A 27,874-nucleotide genomic window follows, 5' to 3' on the forward strand; every position below is an offset into this window, starting at 1 on the left:
AATTGTTTTGAAAATACGTTATTTCCTCGTATGATATTTTGACACAACCCCGCCCCGCCTCCCTACCTTCCATCCATTTTTTCACAGTATCTTAGTGTAGAATTAACATTAGGCCGCAGTGCCAGGCCCCTAGCATGTTCTAGCTTTAGGACTCTGCTGAATTTTGACCTAACCTAAATTGGAAGTAAAACAAAAAATATTATGTTGAAACTTAGTTAATGCCCGGCGGGGTTTAATTATTAAACAATTGTTCAGAGTATCCCCCCCTCCCTCCCCCTCCCTCTTAGTAGATCATTAATTTCCCTTAAATGATTGAATCATGTGTACAATCAATAACTTGAGGTTAAAGTACTGAAAGGTATCTTTGTAAGTGTTCATAATCGCGTCACATTTCTCTAGATCTTCTTCTGTAATTTCAACAAGTAAAACCGACCGATTCTCATTTCAAGGATTATCGAGTTTAACCTATCCTCTATTTTAGTATGTGAAGCAAGTACGTCTGATACGGTCTCTAAGAAGAACAAGATGGCGAGTAAGGTTAGTAAAATTCCGGTTCTCGCTAATTTATGTCATACTTATCAAAAGGCTAAACTTCATCTAGATTTTCATTTTCTTTCCTAAAATTGTACTGTAATTTAAGAAACTTGCCTTTCGAAGTCCCTCCTTGAGATTTTCCGCAGCGTATCAACCTCCCTTCTTTTGGTTAATTGTTAAAAAATATAATTCAGCATACTCATGTTTTTTTTTACTTATGAACTTTTGAGTATATATTGTACCTGTTACTGGTTTAAGAAGACCCTAACAACTTTTCTCGAATTAATATTCTAATAATCCTTAAATACACCATTTTCCATCATGACGGGCTTAAATCAATAAGCCCTGAGGCGTAGGCGAGCATTTTAGTATTACTTAATGCAATTAAGAGGGAATATTTTCTCAAAATATCCCCCGTGTGAAAATCTTTTGTTTACCCATAAGTTGTAAATGATTTAAGTTTTATTCGTTGAATTGGAGTGTGATATGCAGTGCTTAGGATCCGGATCCTGGATCTGCACTGCATTTCTTATAAATCAAAAGAACTTTTTATTAAAAAACAATTTTAAATTTTTTGCTCAGATTTGAATTTTAGGAAGTAATAAGTTGTTTTTGCAGTATTTGGTTGATATTTTATCCATTAGATCCGGACCCGTGGATCCGCATATGTTTGCGGATCCGGATCCAGGAAGCCAAAATCTTGCGGATCCAACGGTTCCGTATTCTAAGCACTGGTTTTTTTTTGTTCAGATGGCCTAAAGATTTTTGGGAAATATATACCCCTGGTGCACGATATAATTATATTCCTTCTATAAATCGGTTGTCTTTTGTCTTCTCAGTAGGTTCATTTTATTTTGTGATTTTACCGATTCATAAGAATATTCGTTAAACCAGTGCTAAGACAGGACAACCTCGAATTTGGTCGAAAATGTCTCTGTAATAAGGTCCTTTTCGTATAGAACTAAAATCATACCTTTTTTAACCTTTTTTATTAAGTTAAAAATACTACTTGAACAGTTTACTAACTCATGTTTTTTTACATTAGATCGGCTGCCTTTGTTATTGTTACGCAAAAACTAGTTCTTCAGCAGTCCAAAAACGTCACAGCAAAGTGTACAGAAACCCTATCGCCCCCTCCTTCTATTCAATATCTCCTTGGGTGAAACTATGAGGTATTTTATTGAGAAGTAATTGCATTAATCCATCTTGCTCCAGTCCTGTAATTTTCAAATATTCCAGATAAAAAAATTCAGTTTTCTTATTGTGTGGGGTAACTTATGTTTGTCTGTGCACTCTGATCGGCGAGGTAGTATCGCACGGATTTGAGCTTAACCTTCACTTTAGATACTTTTTCAACGCACTTCAGGCTTCAAGGCGCAACGTTTTAGTGTTACTTTTTCGTTACTGCTGATAAAAATTTAAGTTCATTAATTGACGATAACGTTGTTAAAATGAAAAAATGCGCATGCCCGAACCTAAATATTAAATATCTGGTATATTTAGTACACACTGTTGAAACAATTTCAGGTTTTTCGGCGTTGTTTTTAGTTCTGTAAATTCAGGCGTTTTTTTTACATTTTTTACTGGACATAAGAGTAATCGTAGCCCTAAGCCAACTGCCTGGCTACCTAGATACTGTCCGAAAATGACTCAGACCTTAACTTTTTGGTGCGAAATGTCAAATGACAATTATTTTAAAAAATGAGCCTGCATTTGTTTAAATATCTTAAAATTAACCTGAAAATTCACTTAATTTTTTGATATCTTAAAATTAAACTTAAAAAAATTTATAATGGCTCCATAGGGTGCCACATCTTTTTTTAATCCTGAAAAATGTCAGAATTGACAGATCTAAAATGCCAAACATAACCTGACATTATACAAGGAAACGTGAATAAGAAATTTGGACATTTCCTTGAAATATCATTTTTCAGATCAGTCTGACGGTTGGTATTCCTAACCCTGAAAGCATCTGTTTCATGAGCTCCGTTATACAGGTTTTTTTGACTATATGTTAATGAGGAAAAGGTTACTTGCTTATTTAATCTTGAATTTCAAATATGCGGATGAAGAAGTGTGGTTTTAAGATTACTGGCCAAAGCTTTAAACTCGTGTAAAGTGGATGTTGAGATCAATGCTTTTAATATTATTTATCTTTTTTAATCTGAATATTATTTATCTTTAATGCGATATTCGCAGTGTATTTGTACCTTAAAGTGATAACTGACTCTAAAAGATAAGCATTAATCCTCAAATAAAAGTGCCCACAATGGATATCGAGAGTAAGCGATCTGGATTATTAGTATTCTTAAGTCGGCAGTGTGTATTGCGAATCTCCGGATCAAGCATTGACTTCCATCTTGTGAAAACCCGCGGATTAATTTTATTCCTCTTCTATATCCCGTGATGATCAATCATTGCAGGACTAGCTTTAGTTTAAGTATTTCTTCTTTAGTACCAGCATTATATATATTGTTGAACCTTTTAGTAATGATACAGAATAGTTCCATATTTCGAAATTTAAAATTCGGGATTTACACAAATGTCTAAGCTATCATTAAAAATTCAGGCATAATTTTATCGAGGAAATGAGGGGGAAGAATTCATATTAGAAACAACTTATTTTATCCCCCCCCCCGCATGTTAAGCACTGATACAAATATAATTTTACAAGCATTTTATTCAAGGTTTTGGCTAATGTGAAAAGCTATCGTGACGTGATTCTTGCTATACCGACCGAGTCCTCATTCGACAGTAAGTTTTATTGAATCAAGGGTTTTTTCAAACTGGTGACTGGTCATTTATACATAAAGTCGTATGGGGGGGGGGCGATTTCCCCATGATTTTTTATTGTATTTTAATCCTTAGTCTACCTGGGAGATAATCCATTTAGTTAATGCTAAATTGGAGAAATAGACTATTTTCTTAAAAGGTGAAAAAGAAGACGCCCCTACAGAATTAATATCCTTGCAAGATTTTTAATTTTTTAACTTGTCAGCGAAAATCAATTACAGAAAGGCTTAAATATACCACCATAACCTGATGTTTTGGTTTTAAGTTACGTTGATTGTCCTTTCGCCATCAGGGGTGTAATGGTTGTAACAATAGCTAAGAAAATAAAACTAAGTTTCTTTTTTTCTGTTTTAAAATAAGGCAGATTTAATGCATATTTAACATACGTTGAAATTTTATAAACGATGGACGGGTTCTCTTTTTAGTTATTAATTTTTTGAGAACAATTCTGAAAATTTTGGCATTTCTTATTTCTTTTTTATTCTTTTTGCTTTTTGACGTTCTTTTTTTACTTCTCTGACAAAAGGTTCTCCCTTTAAAAAAAAACCATATTACATCTGAAAAGAAAACCTGTTACTGTCGTCCTGAGAATGACCATAATTCACAATTTTTGGATTAATTCAAGAATTGTTCGTTTTTAATGTTAATACAGAACCTGCATCTCTACTTCTAGAGAAAAGATAAAGCAGCATTTTTTGTATTTACATAGTGCACAGTGTCTCAAATAGTAACCTTTTTTTGTTTTCACAAAGTTTTTGAGTAAATAACGGTTAAGTTGAAAGAAAATATATTTTATTTAATCTCGCTGAAACCAAGGAGAATTGAACAGAAGGAGGGGGCGATAGTTAAAACTCTACTCATTATTCATGGTCTCAGCCAAGGAGAATTGAATAGAAGGAGGGGGCGATAGGGTTTCCATACACTTTGCAGTGACGTTTTTGGACTGCTGGACAATTAATTTTTGCGTAACAACAAAAATAAAGATTGTAAACAATAACACATATGATAAACGGACATCTGGCATCTCTGGCGTTAGATGAAGATTCACCGTATACTAAATCATGTTTTTTGCATTAGATCGGCTGCCTTTGTTATTGTTACGAAAAAGCAGTCCAAAAACGTGACAGCAAAGTGTACGGAAACCCTATCGCCCCCTCCTTCTATTCAATTCTCCTTGGCTGAAACCATGATCAATGAGTAGAATTTTAACTCTATGAGTTATCTCTTCTGGCGCCTAGGACCCATTTTGTTTTGATCCGAATCCAGGATCCTCCTGTAAAACAAAGTTCCAAAACCAGTTCTAATTTGTTAACAATTGTTTTCGATTTTATGACTAGGAACTTTTAATGATATCCTTTTATTTACATTCATCATTTTTGCTGAGTGAAAAAATTTAAAATTGAGCCGGATCCATAGGTCCGCATATTTCTTAATTCCAAGATTAATTTTGGTTTTTGATTTGGTTAATAGTTGCTTACTCCCCCAGGGTAGTAATGTATAGAAGCTTTTCATGTCCCTTTTTTTCAGGTGACAAGATTCTAGCTCTTCAGCTCATGTTAACTGCTTTGCTTAACCAGGTAGCATCTTACAACGGGAATTTAATGTTTTAAGAGACCAGAGCTGCAAACTTTTGATGTGTAAATCAAGATCAATGTTTGATTTCCTCTTTTTACTGATCTCAAGGTTTAATGTTTACAGAGACTTAGTTAATCCAAATCTTTTTTGCGTCGGCTCAAGATGAAGAGAGCTGGTTCAACTAAGTCTACAATTGACATATTAATTTAGTATCGCTGTTTATTAAATGCTAGGCTTTTAGGGCGCTTCGCGCCCATCTTCTATTTCAACTTTTAATTGTGGCTTTATCTCTGAACATCTTCTCTTTGTAAAGTATAAAACAAAAACAAAAAAAGTTTCCGAATTTCATAATATTTTTTTGCAGGTTTTCAATTTTTTTTCAAAAATAAAAAACTTAAAAACAAAAATTTTTAAAATTTTGATCTTTCATAAACCTTCCCTGGGCTCAAGTGAGGCCCCACAAAAAATTTGGGCCCGATCGGTTCAACCGTTTTGACGGTTATTGGATACAGACAGACAGCCAAATTTATATATAGATGGTTCTAAGATTTTTTAAAAATCATATCAGTCTTTTATATTTAATCTCCATAGCTCTATTCCCTCTCGAATGATCTTTATTCTTTGTCCTGCGCCATTTTTTTTTCTCTTTTCCATAGCAGCCACAGTAATTTTTCTGCATGGATCTTTTATTCCCTCTCTTGAGAAATTTAATTTCCTCTACGTAGCTATTTTATTCCTTCAGCTGAGAAATTTAATTTTCTCTCCATAGAAGATCATTTTTTGTCTCTTCTGAGCCCTTTTATTCCCACTCCATAGCTCTTTGATTCCATGTTCTTATCCTTTTTATTTCCTCTTAGACCTTTTTATTCTTCCTCCTTAGATTTTTTTTCCCTCTTCAGACTTTTTATTCGCTCTTCTTAGGTTTTTTATTCCTCTCAATAGATCTTTTATTTCCTCTCCATAGCTCTATTATTTCCTCTCTCTTAGACTTTTATTTCCTCTCCTTAGACTTTTATTTCCTTTCCTTAGACTTGTCTTTCTTTTCCTTCCTTATACTCCTCTCCAAGTTTACTTTTCCTGATAAGATTATATGTTCAGGTCGGAGAAGATGAGATATCGGAGTGTATGAGTAACTTTTGCAAGGTAAGTTTTTATTTATTAAATTCTGTAGGGCACACACTGCTGAAAATGGGACATTAGGTTTCAAGTCCAAACACTTAAACTTTTTCTTTGGGTTATGTTTATATGCAGGCTACTGAAATAAGATACGATAAGATAAGAAAGTTTATTGCTAAAATACATGCATGTGTGTACAGAACGAGTTAACAATTACAGATTGATGATTATATTTGCGGTACAAGTATAAAGCAAGTATTATCTCAATTTTCAGAAAATGCCACCTAGGGAATTTTGAGCAAATCAATTGTAAGAAATTGTAGAAATCAAGGGCATTTAAGGTCTTAATTAAACAAAAATTTCGTTTCAAGACTTAAATCTGCTTATTCTTGGTTTTTTGATGATATTTATTTTACAGTATGACATGGTCTCCAAATTTTTATAGTTTAACAGTCGTGAAACTTACTGTAGCAAAAAATCGAACCCTTAAGTCAACTGCCTGACTGTCAAAATGCGACCTGAAAAGGTTTTTTTGGTGTAATTTTTACTGATTTTACTCCAAGTCTTCTTTAGGAAGTAATCTGGCAACTATACAGTTCGCTTAAGGCTTTTATTTTTTTTGCTTGAACATGTCTTATGACTGCTGAGGAAAATTTACAAAATTTGGGGATCCTGCCATCTACGGTTCTAAAAATATTACAAAAAAACGGATTTATCTTGTTGGATCTTTGAACCTTCAGTTATGGTTGAGTCTAGACTTAAAAATGCACTTTACTTCTACAATTTCCTTAAAATGGATTTAATGAAAATTCCCTAGGTGACATTTTCTGTAAATTTAGATAATAACTCAGAAGCCTGCATGTTAATATATTCCGAAGTAAAACATTAGGTGTTTTGACTGGAAACCTGATGGGTCATTTTCAGCAGTGTGGGCAGTGGTTTAATAGGATAAATCTTAGTTACGTTAGACACCTTATGCACTAAAAAACTAAATCTTTTCTCACATTTCATACGACCTTTATTAGTTTTATCTTTATAATAAAGCTTCTTGCTCATATCTTTGTATGTATAGTTATATGTTTGCTATTGCTAGCCAAACGGCTGTACCGAATGGGCTGGATTCTTGGGGGAAATAGTACCCCGGTGTAGCGTTACATCCAGACCGGGCGTTATATTTGGTCCGGGTGAGTTTATCCCTCAGGTTAATCGGGTCAGGTAAACTGACCCAAATTTGCACCTGGAAGAACCCTGTACTAAGTTTTAAGTTACGTGTACAAAATTTTAATTAAATACATTCACAAATATTTAGATATATAAGAAATGAAACTGTCCTGATAATTACTAATATTACTTAAATGAATTCTAATCATGAGATAAAAACGTGTACACTTCTTACCAGGATTCCATACTTAGGATCCGGACCCCTTGTACTCAGATTTGGGTTCTGAGAGCAAATATTTTTGTTTGCAGTTTTTGATTCATATTTTGCCCCTTTGATCCGGAAAGCCGGGAAGCTAAATATGATACGGATCCGCATCCTTAGCACTGATCAGAGGGTTAAATGAAAGCGACGATTAGTTAATTGACATGTATTCTTGTACAGGTTTGGCAAAAGAATATTAACCACGAAGGTGACTGTGCGGAGTTCCTCATGGAGATCTTATCTTCTCTGGAGGATTACCTGAAGAATACTGCTCTCGAGGAATCCTTTGAAAGGTAAGAAATTTTTCTTTTGATAAGATTCCTAGGGAACTTTATTTTTCAGGAGTGCACTACAGGGCTTCAATTGGGAAATTTTGAGCGCTTTTATTTATTAGTGCTACACTGCTGAAAATGGACCATCAGATTTTATTTATTAAATTCTGTAGGGCACACACTGCTGAAAATGGGACATCAGGTTTCAAGTCAAAACACCTCAACTTTTTCTTTGGATTATGTTTATATGCAGGCTACCGGTCTCAATTTTCAGAAAATGCCACCTAGGGAATTTTAAGCAAATTAATATTTTAGAAATTGTAGAAATCAATTCAAAGGTCTTACATTAAACAAAAATTTCGTTTCATGACTTTAAGCTGATTCTTCTGGGTTTTTTGACGGATATTTTAACGTAGTCTCCAAAAAACTTTATTTTTAACAGTCGGGGAGTTTATTATAGTAAAAATCAAACCCCTAACTAACTGACTGTCAAAATGCGGCCGGTCCGAAAAAGTTTTTTTGATGTAATTTTTACTGATTTTACTTTAAAGTCTTTTTAGGCAGTATTTGGGCAACTAAACAGTTCACTTAAAGCCTTGATTTATAAATAAAATGTTATTGTTTAGGTTGGTATACTGTACTGGTGAAGCTGGGGGGAAGGAGTCTTTTATATACCTTAACCCCGGCGGACAGGACACCAAGTTGGAGCAGGTAATTACAAGGTTTTCAGCAGTGCTTAAAATCCGGATCCTCCGCATTATCTTAGTTTCACGATCAATTTTAAGCATCACTTACGAAAGATCTTCAAAACCTTCCATGTTCATTGAATTAAAATTCTTGATTCTAAATGAATTTTATTAACTATTTAATTTGGTTAAAAATATAAAAATATCCAATTATTGGTGTTCGATTTTTTTTTAGCAGAAATTTCCATTTATTTGAATTTTTGAAAATATAAATCCGATTGTCGACAATATTGAGGATTTTTGACAAGTAAAATTTTTGGTTTAAGAACCGATTTTAATTGAAGTAGGTTTTAGTAGTGCCGAGTTTAAAAGCCTGCTTAAGTTTTGATCTGGACTTATCCTAACAATAATGTAATTTTTTTATTTATATCGCAGATTTGCCAATTTAAGAAGTTTTATTTAAACAGAGCACGCCCTCGGGGTTATTGAATCCCGAGGGGGTTTAAATTTCCATTGATACTAATTTGTCTGAGAGTAAATAATTCATTTTCTGTTAAATGGAAACCCCGTGACTCAGAAAATACGATTCAGGTGCTCAGGTGTAAGCTTTCATTGAGCCTTATTTTCGACTCCAGTCTTGATATAAAACTGCCGAGTTGAGTTTATAAAAACCGGTTTAATATTGTGTTTTGTGGATTTTCATGGTCAAGATTGGCGGGCTCTGGGATTAGATTATGGGATTTGATAAGAATAAAACATTAACGATAAGATGAGACGGTTTTTTTCATCGGGCCCATCTCCGCAAGTCTAACTGAAGAATTGCAGCTGTATCAAGTGACACAAGCTGTCGTCAGAGTTGGGTCCAAGTCTCCAAGATTGAGCATTACATCTGTATTTAAGGAATTACGACTCTAGCTGAAGCTATTAAATCGGGGGCTTTGGTTCTGTGAAGAAGTCGAATAAAATTAACGCTTTGATTAATTCTAGGAAATTCATGATACTTTCAAGAAGCTCGCTTCAAACCTGATCTTCTCTATTAACCGTGTAGCGGACACTGGTGAACGAGAAATCAGAAAAATGCAGTTCACGACAGGTATTTAATCAATTGATTTGATTTACAGGCTTCTTATCTCTAAGGGACTGTAAATGCAATTTCAAGTGACCTTATTCGCAATACCCGATTTACAACGGTAACTTTGTATGATCACTAGATCAGCACCGAATTTAGTGAATTTCAACTGCGCCGGTTCAATTTGAATCAATTCAAATCCTTTCTTTACCTTGAAATTGAATCGGCAGTGAGTAGTTCAGCGACGCAACTCAATTCGGTCCTAGAAAATAAATCAATTATCCATTTTTTGTTTTTGTTTATTTTTTATTTGTGTTTTCTTTAAAAAGTGACTGCGCATTTTTTGCTTTAAAGTAACCCTAGAGAAATTCACTGACGTAAACACTTGTTGAGTTTAATGAAAACTACGTAACATCTTCTCCACATTTTTGATCATATCACGGCTTCAAGGATACCGTTGCAATGGCGGGCATTGCTTTATTTTCTCGAGTCACTTAAGATCACCTCTACACTTCATTCTACATTTCATTCTACATTTCATTCTACATCTCATTCTACATCTCATTCTACGTTTGATTCTACGTTTGATTCTACGTTTGATTCTACGTGTTACATGTTATTCCGCATGTTATTCCACATGTTATTCCACATGTTATTCCACATGTTATTCCCCATGTTATTCTACATGCTATTCTTCATTTCATATCATAATATATCCTCTTATATGTACACTGACCAGTATTGACAGTATTTTCCCACCTACATTTTTATTTATTTTATACGTTCTTTCCTTAACCAACATGTACATACCCAAATATTTTTACCCACATGTTTACTGACTTAACTTCACGCATACCTACGGTTTTACTTAACCACAGGGGTTTGGGGTTTTCCTTCCCATTTATTTACAGATCACTCTGATTTTACTTATCCACAGGGGTTTGGGGGTTTCCTTCCCATTTATTTACAGATCATTCTGAGTTTACTTATCCACGGGGGTTTGAGGTTTTCCTTCCCATTTATTTATATTAACCACGAAGTCACTAATAACCTAATCTATAGATTTATTATTCTTGTCTGTCTTTTTGTCAACATAATATAACAAGATATTCATATGTAAGTCACCTATATCCGGGTAAACAGCTGGACGAGCTGGACTAAAGGGGCTGAATTTTTTATGGAATACGCGAACTTTTTTTTGTATTGTTTAATAATGTACACAAAGAGAACACTAGATGAGGGCACGAAGTGCCCTACTAGCCTGGCACCTATATTTCAGAAAATGAACTACATTAGATTTACTTATATCTCTACCATTGTGTACCTAGCCATATTTTTTTATATTTAGATCTCAACTCGAAGGTTTTAAATAAACTGTCTGCATCGACGATGCATAAGTTCTCTAGCTTCTACAAACTTACTGCAGTGATAGTACACAAATTCAAGGAAAATTTAACATCAAATGTACATTTCATTGGTTTGAAATATACATTTGATTGGGTTGATAGTTGATTGGTTGATGGTTGATGGTTGATTCTTGATAATAGATCTTGATGCAGATAGTTGATCTTGATGGTTGATAGTTGATTGGTTGATAGTTGATTGGTTGATAGTTGATTGGTTGATAGTTGATTGGTTGATAGTTGATTGGTTGATATTCGACTGGGTGATCTTGATGGTTGATTGGTGATCACTTGATAGTTGATTGGTTGAATCTTGATTGATTATGCTTGATCTTGATGGGTGACTGTTGATCTTTATACTCGACACTTGATGCTTGAGACTGGACACTCGACGTTTTATACTTTGTTTGATGTTTATTTTGATTTAGTTAAACAAACCCCACTACGTGGTGTTTGTTAAGTCTGGATCGAGCTGGATTCTACACGATGACGAGATGATCACGAAAACGAGTCAAAAAGCAGTACTAGAGGAAAAATTCTTTCTACTATATGTTAAATATTATTTTTTAACAAATTTCAAAATTTCAGTCCTCAAGATTAATATTTTCCTGGCTTTTTTCAATTTCAGCAATATTCACTAAAATGATGTCTTCATTGAATATTAAGATCAATACCATGGTTTGAGGAGTTGGATTTTAACAGACCTTCTTTGTCCGGATTCGGAAAGGGGGGCCGTGGGGTATAATTATGGAATTGTGAAAATGTTAATGTTTCAATTTCGCGATATTCTTGTCTTCCAGTAAGAAAGAGTTCGTTCGTATAGACTTGCGGGAACTCGGGTGGCGTGGAAGATCAGCCACTAGCTACCATGTTGATATATACTTCTCTCGAGAATACCTCCGATTACTGTATCCCTCCACATCTAACTGAGAGGTGCTTTTTACTCAATTAGTATAGTATCTTAATATTTTTAACTTGAGTGATACGGGGGGGGGGGTATTTCTGCAGAACCACGGAAATGTTCTTAGCTTAATTTTGAGTGGGTCGACTTTGGGCACAAAAGCTGAAATCGTAATTTAAGACCTTTCGCGGGTAAACGGTAGGGAGTTATTTAGGCTTAGCCGGGTTCTTGACATATTATCGAGTGTCTATTTTTATAGCTAAGAAACTTGTTATACGTTAGACGAAACTCTGAGGATTTTTTCAAATATTTTTAGTTTCTCAAGAAATTTATGTGAACCTTGTTCGTGCAAAGTATTCATCGTTTTATTTCCCCTAAAAATCTGTATTTATCAGTCAGTACACCTCTCATCCGTGTTAACTATACAATTTGTCAAGGTATTATAAGTTGTTCTTGCACCCAAAGCGAGAAGTGATGCTGACCGTCAGTGTTATCACTGGAGATTTCTTCAGCTCTTCTCACAGGTAAATTTGTTTGATATTTTCACCCTAACAGAGGGACGTCAAGTTACTTGACGTCCCTTTGGACAATTATGTAATAAAACTAAACGCTTTGCGAAGATTTCGTGAGTAAATTCGCGCATTTTCATCTCAAAAGCGATAAAATCGTGAACCAATTTTTTTTTTCGCGCATTTCTACTGCAAAAACAATGGCAGGAACCCTTAAAAATCTGAATTTTTAAATCGGCTAAAAGCTTTAAAGATTTAAATGACTGTCTGGAATATAACAATATTTAGATAAAATTGATAATCTTAATCTTCATTAAAATGTTGTTTTTTTTGTCACAGAAAGCCATTTTATAAAAAAGGTTTTTTATAATTAATACTTTTAATTGAAGTTGGTGGATAGCACTAAAATTTATCTAAAACAAAATGTTAGAATGTTGATGCTTGCCGAAGTACTAAAATTCTCCTGTTAGACCCTTTAACCGACGGGCTTTAACACCATGATTAACTATAGTAATCTAGATTAGCGGAAGAGAGCAATGTAGAGGTTTCTCATTTCGAGATCTTCGAGGAGGATATGGAGAAGGAGGTTCGGCAGTACCTGGCCCCTTTGTTTGCCTTTAGCCTCCCATCCTTCCAACTCCGCACTACCTGTTCTGGGGTGAGATTTATTTTCTTAACTTACTTTTTTTCTGAAACTTAAGTGACCTTTTACAGAGGTAAACATTTTTTTAAAAAATATTTATATTTTTGTGGTTATTTTCTTGTATATTCGTGTAGTGGTTATACCTGACCCACTAGGCATAATATTTAAGCTTTCGTTCATTATTATTTTCCGAGGTTAGGGCGGAGTATTCTTGTGTATTACGTGAGGTTAGGGCGGTGTACTCTATTATATTTATTATTTTCCGAGGTTAGGGCGGAGTATTCTTTTGTATTACGTGAGGTTAGGGCGGTGTATTCTATTGTATTTATTATTTTCCGAGGTTAGGGCGGAGTATTATATTATTAAGTGAGGTTAGGGCGGAGTATTCTTTTATATTATTTTCCGAGGTTAGGGCGGAGTATTATATTATTGAGTGAGGTTAGGGCGGTGTATTCTATTATATTTATTATTTTCCGAGGTTAGGGTGGAGAAGTATATTATATTATTTTCCGAGGTTAGGGCGGAGTATTCTATTATATTATTTTCCGAGGTTAGGGCGGAGTATTATATTATTAAGCGAGGTTAGGGCGGAGTATTCTATTATATATATTATTTTCCGAGGTTAGGGCGGAGTATTATATTATTAAGTGAGGTTAGGGCGGAATATTCTTTTATATTGATTATTTTCCGAGGTTAGGGCGGAGTATTATATTATATTTATTATTTTCCGAGGTTATTATTAGGTGAGGTTGGGGCGGAATATTCTATTTTAGTATTTTGTGAGGTGAGGGCGGAGTATTTATTATATTGTTTAGTACGGTGGTGAGATGAAGGTGGAGAGTCGTCAGATTAGCTTAAGTGACACGTTCTCTTCTCTTGCTAGTGGATCAAGATCTCTGAGGCACCTAGACTTATTCATCTAATTATACTGAGATTATGAACAGTAAACTCGTCGTTTATTTTTCATAATTACCCCCAAGTGTGGGGGGGTATTTTTATGATATTGGAAAATTAAATTGGACAACAAAAGCAACTTTTTCATTTATTTGGTACTTAAAAATATTATTTAGGACTCTTTTATTTCACCTCCATTCGGTAAATAAAACCCTTTAAAATAATTCTGCGCCAGCAAATTTAACTTCTGGGGAGGGGGTAAAGAAAAGAAAAAAATTTGAAAATTTTTGTCGGTTTATTTGAAACTGATAAGTTTGGCTTTCTGTAGGCTCCTACATTTTGGAGGTTTGGAGTTGTCAGACGTAGAGCCAAGAGAACAGTTGACCAGTATTTGTATCAAAACCTTCAGGTCAGTTTTGCAATAATTTAAAGTAAGTTCTGAAACGTACGTCTTTATATTAAACAAGTTAGCTTATTTTCCTCCTGTTAAAAAGAATTGTTCTGATTTAGAAAATTAATTTTAAAAACTAATAATTTGTCATTTTTTCATGGATATACGAGCTAATCAATAATCAGTTCTATGGATTTGTCAAACCATTCAGGGAAAGTGTGATGCGTTTTGAACCGGACTGTGTTCAGTTGTTAACCTAAAATAAAAATTTCCTTTAAATTATTTTTTTTTAGGAATAGCTCTTTCTTCAGCGACTTCTACTTTTCTCGGATGTCAGGCGAAACTGTCGCCAGCTGGGCTATAGACAGCGGAATTAGGAAGTAAGAATATTTATTTCAGTTCTTTTTCTCAAACTTTAATCTATCCGGATCAGAGGCGTATTTTGGGCCCCGATGAATGCTGAGGGCCCCTCTAGGACAAATTACTGAATACGCCCCTGATCCGATTAGTTCGATCTTCTGGTTGTTCTGCAACTTGTGTTAAGTATCTTTATATTTATTACTGATTATTATTATTAAACCTTAAACCTATTTGTTTTTGTATTATCCTCCTGGTAAACCCTAAACTTATTTGTCTTGGTATACCCCCTTCCTAGTAAGCCTTAAACCTATTTTTCTAGGTATACTCCCCTCCCAGGAAACCTTAAACCTATTTTTAGGTATACCCACTCCTAGTAAAACTTAACCTCTATCTCAAGGTATATCCTCTTCTAATAAACCTTAAACCTCTATGTCTAGGTGTATCCTCTTCTAGGTAACCTTAAACCTCTATCTCTAGGTATACCCGCTTCTAGTAAACCTTAAACCTCTGTCTTTGTGTATCCTCTTCTAGTTAACCTTAAACTTTTATGTCTAGGTACACCCTCTTCTAGTAAACCTTAAACCTCTATGTCTATGTATACCCTCTTCTAGCAAACCTTAAACCTCTATGTCTATGTATACCCTCTTCTAGTAAACCTTAAACCTCTATGTCAAGGTATACCCTCTTCTAGTAAACCTTAAACCTCTTTGTCAAGGTATACCCTCTTCTAGTAAACCTTAAACCTCTATGTCAAGGTATACCCTCTTCTAGTTAACCTTAAACCTCTATGTCTAGGTATACCCTCTTCTAGTTAACCTTAAACCTCTATGTCTAGGTACACCCTCTTCTAGTAAACCTTAAACCTATATGTCAAGGTATACCCTCTTCTAGTAAACCTTAAACCTCTATGTCTAGGTATACCCTATTCTAGTTAACCTTAAACCTCTATGTCTAGGTACACCCTCTTCTAGTTAACCTTAAACCTTTATGTCTAGGTGTTACCTCTTCTAGTAAACCTTAAACCTCTATCTCTAGGTATACCCCCTTTCTTGTAAACGGTGAAACGGTACTGAAGCTTGAAGAACATGCTCTGCTATCCGCTCTCTCCCAGGTGATTCACATTTTTAACGAGCAATACTAAGTATTTTCCCTTCTTATCAATTATTCACCCTGAGCTGAAAACTTTAGAATGAGATATCCCTTATCTCTATTACTTAATCTGAGCATGCAATGGACACACTTTGGATTTTCTTCTTATACCATTCTTTCTTTGATAAATTAGAGAAAAATTAAAAAACCGGTTTTTAAAATTGTATATTAATCTTAAATGGCGCGCTAAATTTCAAATTTATCTGTTTCCATGTACGCGATTCTGATTGGTTGAATTTTATACACTTATTGTGAGACAAGTTCAAAATTAGGTTAGTCTCGATATTAAGAAAAGAGTGGATCAAGCATTAATCTCTATATCCACCATTCTAAAGTTTTCAACTCAGAAAGATTCAATTTTAAGTTTATTAAAGGGATTGACCTGCTATGTAAGGTAGTTGAACTGAGTATGCAGTGTTGTGGAAAACTTTTTTCGGATTCATATGAGACATATCAAACTTTTTAAAGATCGGTAAATCCTGAGTTTGAGCGCAAATTCAACATTTAAAACTCCTACTTTGGGGGTGGATACGTTTCAGAATTAGTTTTTTTTTTTTAATTATTAAATAACGACAACATAAAAATAAAGTAAAAATTATACAGTAATCTAATTGGATGGTAACGAACATATTTCTCAAAAGAAATTTGTCAATAGATCAATGCTAAGATCGATTATTTCATTTTCATTATTATATTGAATTTCTAATTTTGTTTGAATTTATTCGCAGATTTCTTCAAACTCTTTAAATGTCTTTTCAATAATAATTCTAGAAAATCTGCGAAAATCATTGTGAATAATGAGGAACCAAAATAATGAGATAATAGAAACTAATAATTGAACAAGATTGCTTATTTTCGATGAAAAGATAAATTTTTATTTTCTCAACATGTTCCTATACATGACGTCTGTAGTTTATTGTAGAACTTTTTTACATTTTATTTCGTCGTTATTTAATAATTTAAAGAAAACTAATTCTGAAAACGTATCCACCCCCAAAGTAGGAGTTTTCAACATCGAATTTGCGCTCAAATTCAGGATTTACAGATCTTTAAAAAGTTTAATATGGCTCAAATGAATCCGAAAGAAGCTTTCCACAACACTGTATACACGGTTCAACCTCCCTACATAGCCTGTCACTCCCTTTAACGCTAGTACGGGAGAATTAAATCAATGTTGAGAAAAGACTAAATTATTAAAAATGCATAAAAATTACTTTATTTACTAAGTCGACCTTTTAATTGACTACATTTTTCTGCAATTACTGATAAAAATCGCGTAAATGATGTAGAAGATTATTTTGCAAGATAATATTTGAATGTTCCTAGGACGGATGTATTGCGGTTCTCGTCTATGATTTATCCGGAAACCTGGAGGAGTACCTCACAAGTCTCTTCAACACGGTTAGTTTTAAGATCCGCACTAGAAAAAAATGGTTATAAATCTGGCTCCTGTATATTCATGATTCTCTGCAAGAGACTGAACATGTTTCTTTCTTTGGTAATTCATAAAAAAAAAATCAATAAGTGAAAGCCTGATAAGTTTCAATTCTTCTTTACATTGCATCATTTGAAGGTAACACTGTATTGAACTTGTAAAGCCAAGGAGCTGTCCGCTTACTTTTAAAATAAATTCTTTAGCATGATTTATTCTGCCGAGACTTCTGAAAAGTTGCATAGAAAAACAATATCCAACTTTTTGAAGAAATTGATTTTATTGTACTTATGTTTTAGGTGAGGATCCAGTTAATTTCGGAGAAGGGAGAATGTAGAATCGAGGTCAACTGCGACGCTTCTTCTGAGCAGGTTTGTATATATTTGTTAATATATATATATATATGTTAACTATAGCTGGCTAAACGGCTGGACCGAATTGGTTGAACATTTTTATGGAAACTCCAGGGTTCCATGGGGCATAGGCAAAAAATCTTCAGAAAAATTCACACGAGATTTTTAAATTTACGGGCAAGCTATCACAGTTGTTTTCCTCAAGTGCTAAAGAGTGTTAATTTTTTTCTGTTCAAAGTTATTCCATTAATTACCTTGTTCAATGTAAATTGTCATGAGTGTTCTTTCGAAAATGTACAATTAGGTTTCCATCAAATCATATCTGCTTGTCCCTAGTGATATTTCGATGGTTCCAAGATATACACCTTTTATATTTTGGAGTTTGGAATTATTTGGCTCAAATTTGCAACATTTCTTGTTGAAGAACTCCTATTTTACCCATCCATCTTCGTCACAATCCTTTAATCGCTATCCTATACTTATATCTTTATTTTAATAGTGCATCATTTATCTCTTTAACTTCCATCTTAATTCTAAATTTTAAAGCTTCCATTTTAGATCTTTATTCTAAATCTTTATCCTTTACTCTTCTGTCTTAATGTTAATCCTAATCCTTTCTCCTCTACAATCTACACCTTCCATTTTTTCCTTATATCTCTTATCCTAATCCTTCTAGTTTTTTATCTCTCATTCTTCATCCTCAACATACTCCATACCTTTTTTTAATTCTTCGATCATCATCTTCCATATTTGCTCTTTTATACTTATGCATTTACATTCTACAGGGTGTGCTTGACAAACATTAATATCTCACCAGGACATTAAGATATGTTTTGATAGAAACCTGTTTCCTGGTCCCTGCAGGGGTTCATGGAAACCTCCTTTGAAATGGTTTTTGTACGGTCCTTGGTGCCCGTTTGATGCAAGTTGTTGTGAGTTGTGGGGTTCTAACTAGACGTTCTTGAATGTACAGACCTCAATTTTGGAAGGAGACTCGTTAAGATTTATATTGCAGAAAGGTCTGGGAAAAAGTTACTAAGTATGTATTGGTGTCTCCAGAGTCCAGTTGTATAAACTGTCTCTTACAAAAACCTTAATATCTGTCCAAGACGGAATAATATGATATGACGGAATCTTGTTTCCTATCACGCTAATGCACGAGAACCAGGAACAAGTTTAATTTGCACTGCTGTACCAATAAGGCGATTAGTTTGTAAGTCAAGTTGTCTAGTTTGGAAGTTGAGAGTACCAGTTTGAAAGCTGAACCTACTAGTTTGAAAGTTGAACCTACTAGTTTGAAAGTTGAACCTACTAGTTTGAAAGTTGAGAGTACTAGTTTGGAAGTTGAGAGTACTAGTTTGAAAGTTGAGCCTACTAGTTTGGAAGAAGAGACTTCTAGTTTGGAAGTTGAACCTACTAGTTTGAAAGTTGAACCTACTAGTTTGAAAGTTGAACCTTCTAGTTTGAAAGCTGGACCTACTAGTTTGGAAGTTGAGTGTACTAGTTTGAAAGTTGAGAGTACTAGTTTGGAAGTTGAGAGTACTAGTTTGGAAGTTGAATCCACTAGTGTGAAAGTTGAACCTACTAGTTTGAAAGTTGAACCTGCTAGTTTGAAAGCTGGATCTACTAGTTTGGAAGTTGAGAGTACTAGTTTGGAAGTTGAGAGTACTAGTTTGAAAGTTGAGCCTACTAGTTTGGAAGAAGAGACTTCTAGTTTGGAAGTAGAGACGACTAGTTTGGAAGTTAAGGCTACTAGTTAGGAAGTAATGGCTATTAGTTTGGAAGTTTAGACTTATTGTTTGAAAGTACTCAACTACTAGTCTTGTCTAGTTTGGAAGTTAAGTTGTCCAGTTTGGAAGTTAGGGAGATATTTTGGAAGTTGAGACTACTCAAGACTAGTCTTGTCAAGTTAAGAAGTGACAAAATTAAGAAGATGTTTAGTCTTTAATATAACTGTTAGTCACTAGCTTAAAGTATTCAAATGAGAATGTTTTAGGTTTATGTGGAGGTGGGGAGACTACTCAACCATGCCTCAAGCAAGATTCAGATCCGGACCGTTGACTGTGCTGGGGTTCCAGGACCACCTATACCATCTACCGAAGATCTGAAACCTCTTCTCGAGAATCTTCATGCATACAGACAGCCCAGAATTCTGAGAGTCAGACTACTTGAGATGGAACTTGTGTATGTATCAACAGTAAATTTTATTGATTAATATTACTGGACCAAGTAGATTTTTTTTTTCCATATCATCTTAATCTATTTTCCTTCCTCCGGGGGGGGGGTATCCTTAAATTAAACTCCGTGAAATTTATAACGTCAATATTTAGGGAGTATGAGAAGCTTTCCGACGTTACTGTGACGCTCTGTCGTCTAGATTTAAACAAGCCGAGACAGATAAACCTCAAGATAAATCTGTCTTCCAACCCTCCTCTTCAATGTCTCCTGGAGAAGGTATCAATTATACGTTGACTTTTCTATCAGTCTTGCAATCACAGGGGACAATAGTTCCAAAACTAACATTGAGTATTAGAAATGGGTACAAATTGAAAGACTGGGTTTTTGGGATCCCGGCCCAAATCCAGAGTAAAAGTCAAAAACTATAAGCAATATTTTATTAAACATGACCAGGACAATTACAAATTTTAAACTTTTTTAATCAAAATTATAATAGGCGTTCGTTTTATATTAAATCGCTTGACCGTTTCAGTGTTAGAAATGGGCCAATTGTTAGTCATGGAACTAATATCCCCTGAATCCATATCTTCAACGTAGCATTTATCCCGTTCCCGATTGAATTTTTTATCCAACATTTCAACCCCATACTTCCAGTAGGGGGGGGGGGGGTGTACTATGCTTAACTATTGCCTGGTAATCCTAAGCATCAAGGGCCGGATATTAAAGCGTAATTTCAAGTGACCCTCGATATCAAAAATGTCGAAGTTTCGATTGCTGATTATTTTTCAAAGATTATCCACATATTTAATCAGAAAGGTTTAACGGGTATTGTTCTGAATCAGACATTGCCATCTCTCTATAGTTACAACAAAGCGTTGTTGTCCACGAATGGACTGAAAGTTTTAAATGACTACCAATTGATAATGAAACGTCATGTTTTTCTCAGCAAGTATGTTTTTAATGGTTTTCTTGTGTTAGAAAAGTTAATGTACAAATTTTTCATGGTCTCATTATTTGCCCCACCCCCACCCACCTCCGGGAAAAGGGTTTTTAGGAACCTTCCTAATTATTTATTTTCAGATAGACCCTGTGGAAATCCCCGCTTCGGACGAAGTGAAATGGGAGTTTTGTTATCTGAACGCAGGAAAAGTTACATCTATTCTGGACCTATCTACGGCTGTTAAATCCCATTTAGGAACACAGTTTTATAATCATCCTTGCTTTGACTCATTTTAACTACGTTCATAGGTTTATTATAGTTCATAGGGTTTATGATTTTCATAGGTTTATTATAATTACGTTTATTATCTTTTTTATATTAGTTTTTATACTTTTCGGCATGTGAACTTTTTAATGATATTTCTGAATTTTAATTCTCTTTTTTTGTTACATTTAGCGACGTTAATTTCTTATTTTTAAACGTTTCTTCAACAAATGTCGCCCAAACTAAATTGTTAGCTGTGGGAATATTAACACAATGAGGATTGCTACAACATTTTGTTGAAGTAAGACATGGAATGAACCTCCTTGATAGCTTTGATTGTTCATATTTATTTGAAAAGACTGTTTTGGTTTAGATGAGGTGTTAGGATTGATCGAGGTCCCGATCTCCGGTAGGGTTTTTTCCTTCTTCACATACCAAGAAACCCCTATGAACAGAGTAGGCAACCCAGGTAAACACCCCCCCCCCCCTGTTTTTGTCTTAACTTTTCATGACTGAATAATGTAGATTTTTAATGCTATATTGCTAAATTAAAGTAAAGGTTCAAGAATCGAAAAAGGGAAGGGTTCGGGAAATCTACAAGGGGCTGAAAAATTTACACGAAATCTGAAAATTTGCATTTCTACAAGATAGTTTTGATTAAATTATGCAATATTTTTACTCTGACGAGCGGAAGTAAAATACAACCGTTAAAGAACAGGCAATCGTTAATTGGAAACCTTTAATATCTCGTATCGTTGTTTTAGTCTAAATATTGCATTTGTGATTCACAATGGTACTCTTAAATATTGTTTACTGTTAACAATTCTGTTGCAGCAATCTCATATCTCATGTTTCATTCCTGCCTGCATACATACTTGTGTCCTCTTAAACAGAACAGTGTTTTAGTTGGAATTTTAAGGATTTACTTTTCATCCCTGTTCCGACAAAGGTTTACAGAGTACCGTGTTCTACGTATGATTTCCACCGTGTGTTACATTGTTTTGGACATTTTTTCTTTCGCTGAACTGAAATGAATATACGTATGATTTTTGTTCTCCTATTCATCAATCACTTTCTGTGGGAGATATAATTCTGAAAAAAATACACCCCTGTCAACTGATTTATGGTTTTAACTGTACTAATGAACACGAGACAGCCAGATATTCATCCATTTTGTTTTGTCAATCTTTAGATCAAGCCATGATCTTCATCTGAAGCATGTATTCATATAATTTCGTGGTAGTCATTCTCTGTAGGAACCACTAATATTGCACTAATATTGAGGGATCAAGCATTGGTCCTTAAATTTACAGGTGCTCAACACTTAAAACTGAGATCAAGTGATTAAGATAAATACATAAGTTCTCATTTAGGGATTCCACTCTGACACAACATTGATATAATTCAATTCAGGGATAGTAGCGGTGTCTCTCTGCTCCAACGACATTGAGAAATCACTAGAGGAGGTTATCGGTAAGTTATAAATATTAAAAACTAGTCAATCAGGAGGTTATTTGAAAAACCCATGAAGCCAAATGTATTTTTTTACTATAACCAGGGTGGCCAAAATGTACGGATTGTACGGATTGTTTTTTTTTAAACCCTAAAATTGTACGGATTTGTTTTCAAATCGTACGGATTCTACGGATTTTTATCCTGGAAAATACACCGTTTTTTTAATTTTCACTCATTTCAGCAAATTTTTCATGAAAATTAAAAAAATAATTCTCGTCAAAATGAAGTTAGTTTAACTTATTTTCTGCATTCTAAATAATATTAGATTGATTAATGTTTCAATTGACAATCAAAATTCATTCATAATTTTCGAGATATGTCCAAGAAGTGTTTATTTGAGAAATCTTAGGTAGCGGCCAAACGCAGTTACTTGCGAATGTTGCATTGAATTATAAGACGAAGAGTCAGTTTTAGTCGCGGCGCTCGGCCCAGACAGCTTCTTAACCTAACCTGATCTTGAAATTTAACCAATTTCTCTTTTTATAATTCATTGCGGCATTCGCGAGTAACTGCGTTTGGCCGCTTACTAATTCTTAAGAACAAATATTAAAATTTGGAAACCAAAAGGCAATTTTTATTTTCCCCAATTTAGTAAATAAATCCTAAACCTATTTAACTGGGGGGTGGGTTGTTTCAAGGAAATATACACCCTTGGTCTTTCCTACAAAATGTTAACAAAATTAACTTTCAGAAGGAGAAATTCTGGATATCAGCGAGTTTCAGTTTTCTATGATGAAGAACTCTAGTTTCGACGTCTCAACATTCTTGCAGGTTAGATATTATTCTGCGGTTGAATAACTTGCAAGTTTTTTCATTGCAAAAAAGTAACCCTGTATTGTACAATTAGTGTTAAATTATTTCAACGCTGAAGATAGATCTTAAAAGCCATTTAAAACTATTAAAAATTAAATTACAGAATTAATCAATTAATATGGTTTGATTTCATACATTTCTGGTTATCTAGCCTTTGTAGTACTTGCAAAACTTATTTCGTTGAGAATTCAATTCCTTTTGCCCACCCTACGAGAAAGATGGTAAAGTAAAAAAACATCAAAGGATCATGATGGCAATTGGCATTTTTGAATTTACTATTTCAGGAATGTTGCCTAGCGGAGGGGCCGAGGCCTGCCATCTTTAAAACTTGTATTGGAGTCAAGTTGGGAGACATGTAAGCTGGCCAGATCTATATAAACGTATAACTCAACATGTAACTCAGAATCTCATTTAAAGGCCATTTATCAGATCTCTCTATAGATATTCCTGAGATGTAAAAACATGTAACTCTCCAGAATATCAGTTTTAAAGGCCATTTATCAGATCTCTCCAGCATCTCAGTTTTTAAGGCCATTTATCAGATCTCTCTATGTATATTCCTGAGCTGTTTGTGTATTTGTTGTTGCCCTTATCTTTCTAGTTCTTATAACGAAACAATTGTCAGAAAATTAAACTTAAAGCTGTGATGTGAACTTATCAAGTGATAATTGGTCAATGCAACTAAAATGTGACATAAAGATACCCAAAGAAAATTAAAAGTATATTTAGCTATAAATAAAGAGTAAAACGACAATTTTGGTTTTTTTCACACATATGTACTGTATGTATATTACTCATGATCCTCTTGGAGATGACACAGGATCCTCTTGGAGATGACACAGGATCCTCTTGGAGTTGACACGGGACACTCTTGGAGAGGACACAGGATCCTCTTGAAGATGACGCAGGATCCTTTTGGAGATGACACAGGATCCTCTTGAAGATGACACGGGACACTCCTGGAGATGACATAGGATCCTCTTGGAGATGACACAGGATCCTCTTGAAGATGACACGGGACACTCCTGGAGATGACACGGGACACTCCTGGAGATGACACAGGATCCTCTTGGAGATGACATAGTATTTTCTTGGATATGACACAGGATCCTCGGGGAGATGATAAAGATCTTTTTGGAGACGACACAGGATCCTCTTGGATATGATACGGGACCCTCTCGATCAATTCATGAATCTACGAGACAATGGATATTAAAGTTGTAATTTCACGTAGCCTCTCACATTCTAATTCATTATAAGATTTTTTAATGAATATAATTTTTTTTTTCAATAACACCCAACGAATGGATCTTATTTTGCATTTATTTAATGTTTTCCATTAAAGCAATATCAGAAAGTAATTAATCGAAATATATTTTTCTAGAAAAAAAACTTTCATCTCAACGCTAAAGAAATTTTTTAAATCCATTAAATTATCGAATTTCAGTAAACTTCCAATTCGTCCAATTATATTGTTATTGTAAAAACTTGTTTTCAATTGAATAATATTTTCAATAATTCTTTTATCAGGTTTTATTAGTGAATTGTATTCAAGGAGTCAAAAGTTTGGTAATTTGGACGTCCAAAGTGACGTCATTTCGACTTCAAAAGTTTGGTCGTGTCGAGGACGTAAGAAGCTGTGCGTTAAACGTCCTCAACACCTAAAATATGACGTCGCACTGGTAATTATTGACGTCCCCATGACGACCTTAGGACGTCCTCTGGTTTAACTTGGGTTTGTTCAAACGGAATAATTTTTTTTCTAAAAATATTAGTGTAATTGAACGTTAGTGCAAATGAACATGTTCAAAAAAATTTTCAAATGGACTAATTTTTTTTCTGGAAATTATATTGTTAATTTATGGGTAATAGGTGAAATTTTAGATTTTAGGTTGATTGAACATATTTTTGTTCATTTGCACTAAAATATGTTCATTTGTACTAATAATATTTTATGGGCAAATGGTAATTAATTTTAATTTTAGTTCGATTGAACATTTTTTGTTCTGCACTAAAATATGTTCATTTGTACTTATAATATTTTATGGGCAAATGGTAAAATTTTAGATTTTAGTTCGATTGAACATATGTTTGTTCTTTTGCACTAAATATGTTCATTTGTACTAATACTATTTTGCAAGTGGGCAAATGGTGAAATTTTAGATTTTAGTTCGATTGAACATATTTTTGTTCATTTGCACTAAAATATGTTCATTTGTACTAGTTAATGTTTTATGGGCAAATGGTAAAATTTTAGATTTTAGTTCGATTGAACATTTTTTTGTTCATTTGCACTAAATATGTTCATTAGTACTAACATCGATTTTACCGGAACTTTTAGCTTTAGTTCAATCGAACATTTTTTGTTCATTCCCACTACAATATGTTCAATGGAACTATAAATTAATTAAATGAACCGAATTCCGCTAGAATTTTGAAAAATAGTTCTCCACGTGCTCGAAAAACCTTCCACGTGGTTTTTAGTTTGATTGAACAATTAGTTGTTCAGTCACGATAAACGTTAGTCCGAATGAACGAATTTGTGCGAATGTACGTTAGTCCGATCAATATTAGTGCAAACGATACGACACCTATTTTAATGGTTAGGGTGCAGAAAAAATTTCCAAAAGTACGTCGGAAAAAAGTTATCATGACAAATATTAAAATGCCACACATGAATTATTGCATCCATTTTTCAAGAGCTTTTCAAATATACAAATTTTCCAAATTTCCAAACGTTTTTTTCTTGTTTGGCAAAATTTTGTTTTCTCCTGTATACTTATTGCTTGGGGCTTCACTTTTCTATTTTTTTTCAAAGGTTTTCTCCTTTTCCATTTTTTGTGTGTAAAAAACTGTTATATTATGTACTACGTAGGCAGAAATGGTATATCAGGTTTTGGCAACATTTCTGAATCATGAACATAATATACATATATAATGAACATGAACATAATTTACATACATCTCAATAATATCCAATGATCTGTGCATTTTAGGAAGGGTTTTTAGTTTTTCCCCGATTTTCCTAAATACAATATTCCGCAGTAAACCTTTAGCTTGATTTTCCTCAATACAATGTTCCTTTGTAAACCTATAGCCTGATTTTCCTCAATACAATATTCCTTTGTAAACCTTTAGCTTGATTTTCCTCAATACAAGGTTCCTTTGTAAACCTATTGCCTGATTTTCCTAAATGCAATGTTCTTTTTTAAACCTATTGCCTGATTTTCCTAAATGCAATGTTCTTTTGTAAACCTGTAGCCTGATTTTTCTCAATACATTATTCATTTGTAAACCTATAGCCTGATTTTCCTAAATGCAATGTTCCTTTGTAAACCTATAGTCTGATTTTCCTAAATGCAATGTTCCTTTCTAAACCTATAGCTTGATTTTCCTAAATGCAATGTTCCTTTGTAAACCTATAGCCTCATTTTCCTCAATACAATGTTCCTTTGTAAACCTATAGCCTGATTTTCCTCAATACAATGTTCCTTTGTAAACCTATAGCCTGATTTTCCTAAATGCAATGTTCTTTTGTAAACCTATAGCCTGATTTTTCTAGATGCAAAGTTCCTTTGTAAACCTTTAGCCTGATTTTCCGAAATGCAATGTTCCTTTGTAAACCTATCTCTGATTTTCCTCAATACAAATTCCTTTGTAAACCTATAGCCTGATTTTCCTAAATGCAATGTTCCTTTGTAAACATATAGTCTGATTTTCCTAAATGCAATGTTCCTTTGAAAACCTAAAGCCTGATTTTCATCAATGCAATATTTCTTTTTAAACCTGTAGCCTGATTTTCCTCAGTACAATGTTCATTTGTAAACCTTTAGCTTGATTTTTCTCAATACAATATTCCTTTGTAAACCTATAGCCTGATTTTCCTCAATACAATGTTCCTTTGTAAACCTATAGCCTGATTTTCCTAAATGCAATGTTCTTTTTTTAAACCTATAGCCTGATTTTCCTAGATGCAATGTTCCTTTGTAAACCTATAGCCTGATTTTCCTCAATGCAATATTTCTTTGTAAACCTATAGCCTGATTTTCCAAAATGCATTATTCCTTTGTAAACCTATAGCCTGATTTTCCTAAATGCTATATTCCTTTGAAAACCTAAACCCTGATTTTCCTCAATGCAATATTCCTTTGTTAACCTATAGCCTGATTTTCCTCAATACAATGTTCATTTGTAAACCTTTAGCTTGATTTTTCTCAATACAATATTCCTTTGTAAACCTATAGCCTGATTTTCCTCAATACAATGTTCCTTTGTAAACCTATAGCCTGATTTTCAATGCAATATTTCTTTGTAAACCTATAGCCTGATTTTCCTCAATACAATGTTCATTTGTAAACCTTTAGCTTGATTTTTCTCAATACAATATTCTTTTGTAAACCTATAGCCTGATTTTCCTCAATACAATGTTCCTTTGTAAACCTATAGCCTGATTTTCCTAAATGCAATGTTCTTTTTAAAACCTATTGCCTGATTCTCCTAAATGTAATGTTCTTTTGTAAACTTATAGCCTGATTTTTCTCAATACAATATTCCTTTGTAAACCTATAGCCTGATTTTCCTAAATGCAATGTTCCTTTGTAAACCTATAGCCTGATTTTCCTCAATACAATGTTCCTTTGTAAGCCTATAGCCTGATTTTC

The 27,874-nt window shown here is 34.0% G+C and overlaps 1 protein-coding gene across 1 annotated transcript in view; it reads left to right on the plus strand.

Moving 5' to 3' along the window:
• Positions 1-23,967, plus strand: part of LOC111700000 (uncharacterized) — a 25,807-nt gene extending 1,840 nt beyond the window's left edge. The window contains exons 2-27 of the mRNA XM_023470806.1: positions 482-537; positions 2,469-2,531; positions 3,222-3,288; positions 4,855-4,904; positions 6,001-6,045; positions 7,622-7,734; positions 8,340-8,424; positions 9,387-9,492; positions 10,817-10,914; positions 11,300-11,401; positions 11,695-11,804; positions 12,210-12,296; positions 12,801-12,939; positions 13,740-13,825; positions 14,147-14,227; positions 14,503-14,589; positions 15,605-15,680; positions 17,045-17,119; positions 17,450-17,521; positions 19,500-19,687; positions 19,834-19,957; positions 20,762-20,876; positions 21,259-21,354; positions 22,299-22,358; positions 23,092-23,171; positions 23,498-23,967. Coding sequence (XP_023326574.1) covers positions 482-537; positions 2,469-2,531; positions 3,222-3,288; positions 4,855-4,904; positions 6,001-6,045; positions 7,622-7,734; positions 8,340-8,424; positions 9,387-9,492; positions 10,817-10,914; positions 11,300-11,401; positions 11,695-11,804; positions 12,210-12,296; positions 12,801-12,939; positions 13,740-13,825; positions 14,147-14,227; positions 14,503-14,589; positions 15,605-15,680; positions 17,045-17,119; positions 17,450-17,521; positions 19,500-19,687; positions 19,834-19,957; positions 20,762-20,876; positions 21,259-21,354; positions 22,299-22,358; positions 23,092-23,171; positions 23,498-23,572 — 2,336 coding nt within the window. The 3' untranslated portion in view covers positions 23,573-23,967. The remainder of the gene's footprint in view (positions 1-481; positions 538-2,468; positions 2,532-3,221; positions 3,289-4,854; positions 4,905-6,000; positions 6,046-7,621; positions 7,735-8,339; positions 8,425-9,386; positions 9,493-10,816; positions 10,915-11,299; positions 11,402-11,694; positions 11,805-12,209; positions 12,297-12,800; positions 12,940-13,739; positions 13,826-14,146; positions 14,228-14,502; positions 14,590-15,604; positions 15,681-17,044; positions 17,120-17,449; positions 17,522-19,499; positions 19,688-19,833; positions 19,958-20,761; positions 20,877-21,258; positions 21,355-22,298; positions 22,359-23,091; positions 23,172-23,497) is intronic.
• The last annotated feature ends 3,907 nt before the right edge of the window (positions 23,968-27,874 follow it).

Source organism: Eurytemora carolleeae, unplaced genomic scaffold, assembly GCF_000591075.1.
Source record: "Eurytemora carolleeae unplaced genomic scaffold, Eaff_2.0 scaffold221, whole genome shotgun sequence".
Taxonomy (NCBI): Eukaryota; Metazoa; Arthropoda; class Copepoda; order Calanoida; family Temoridae; genus Eurytemora; species Eurytemora carolleeae.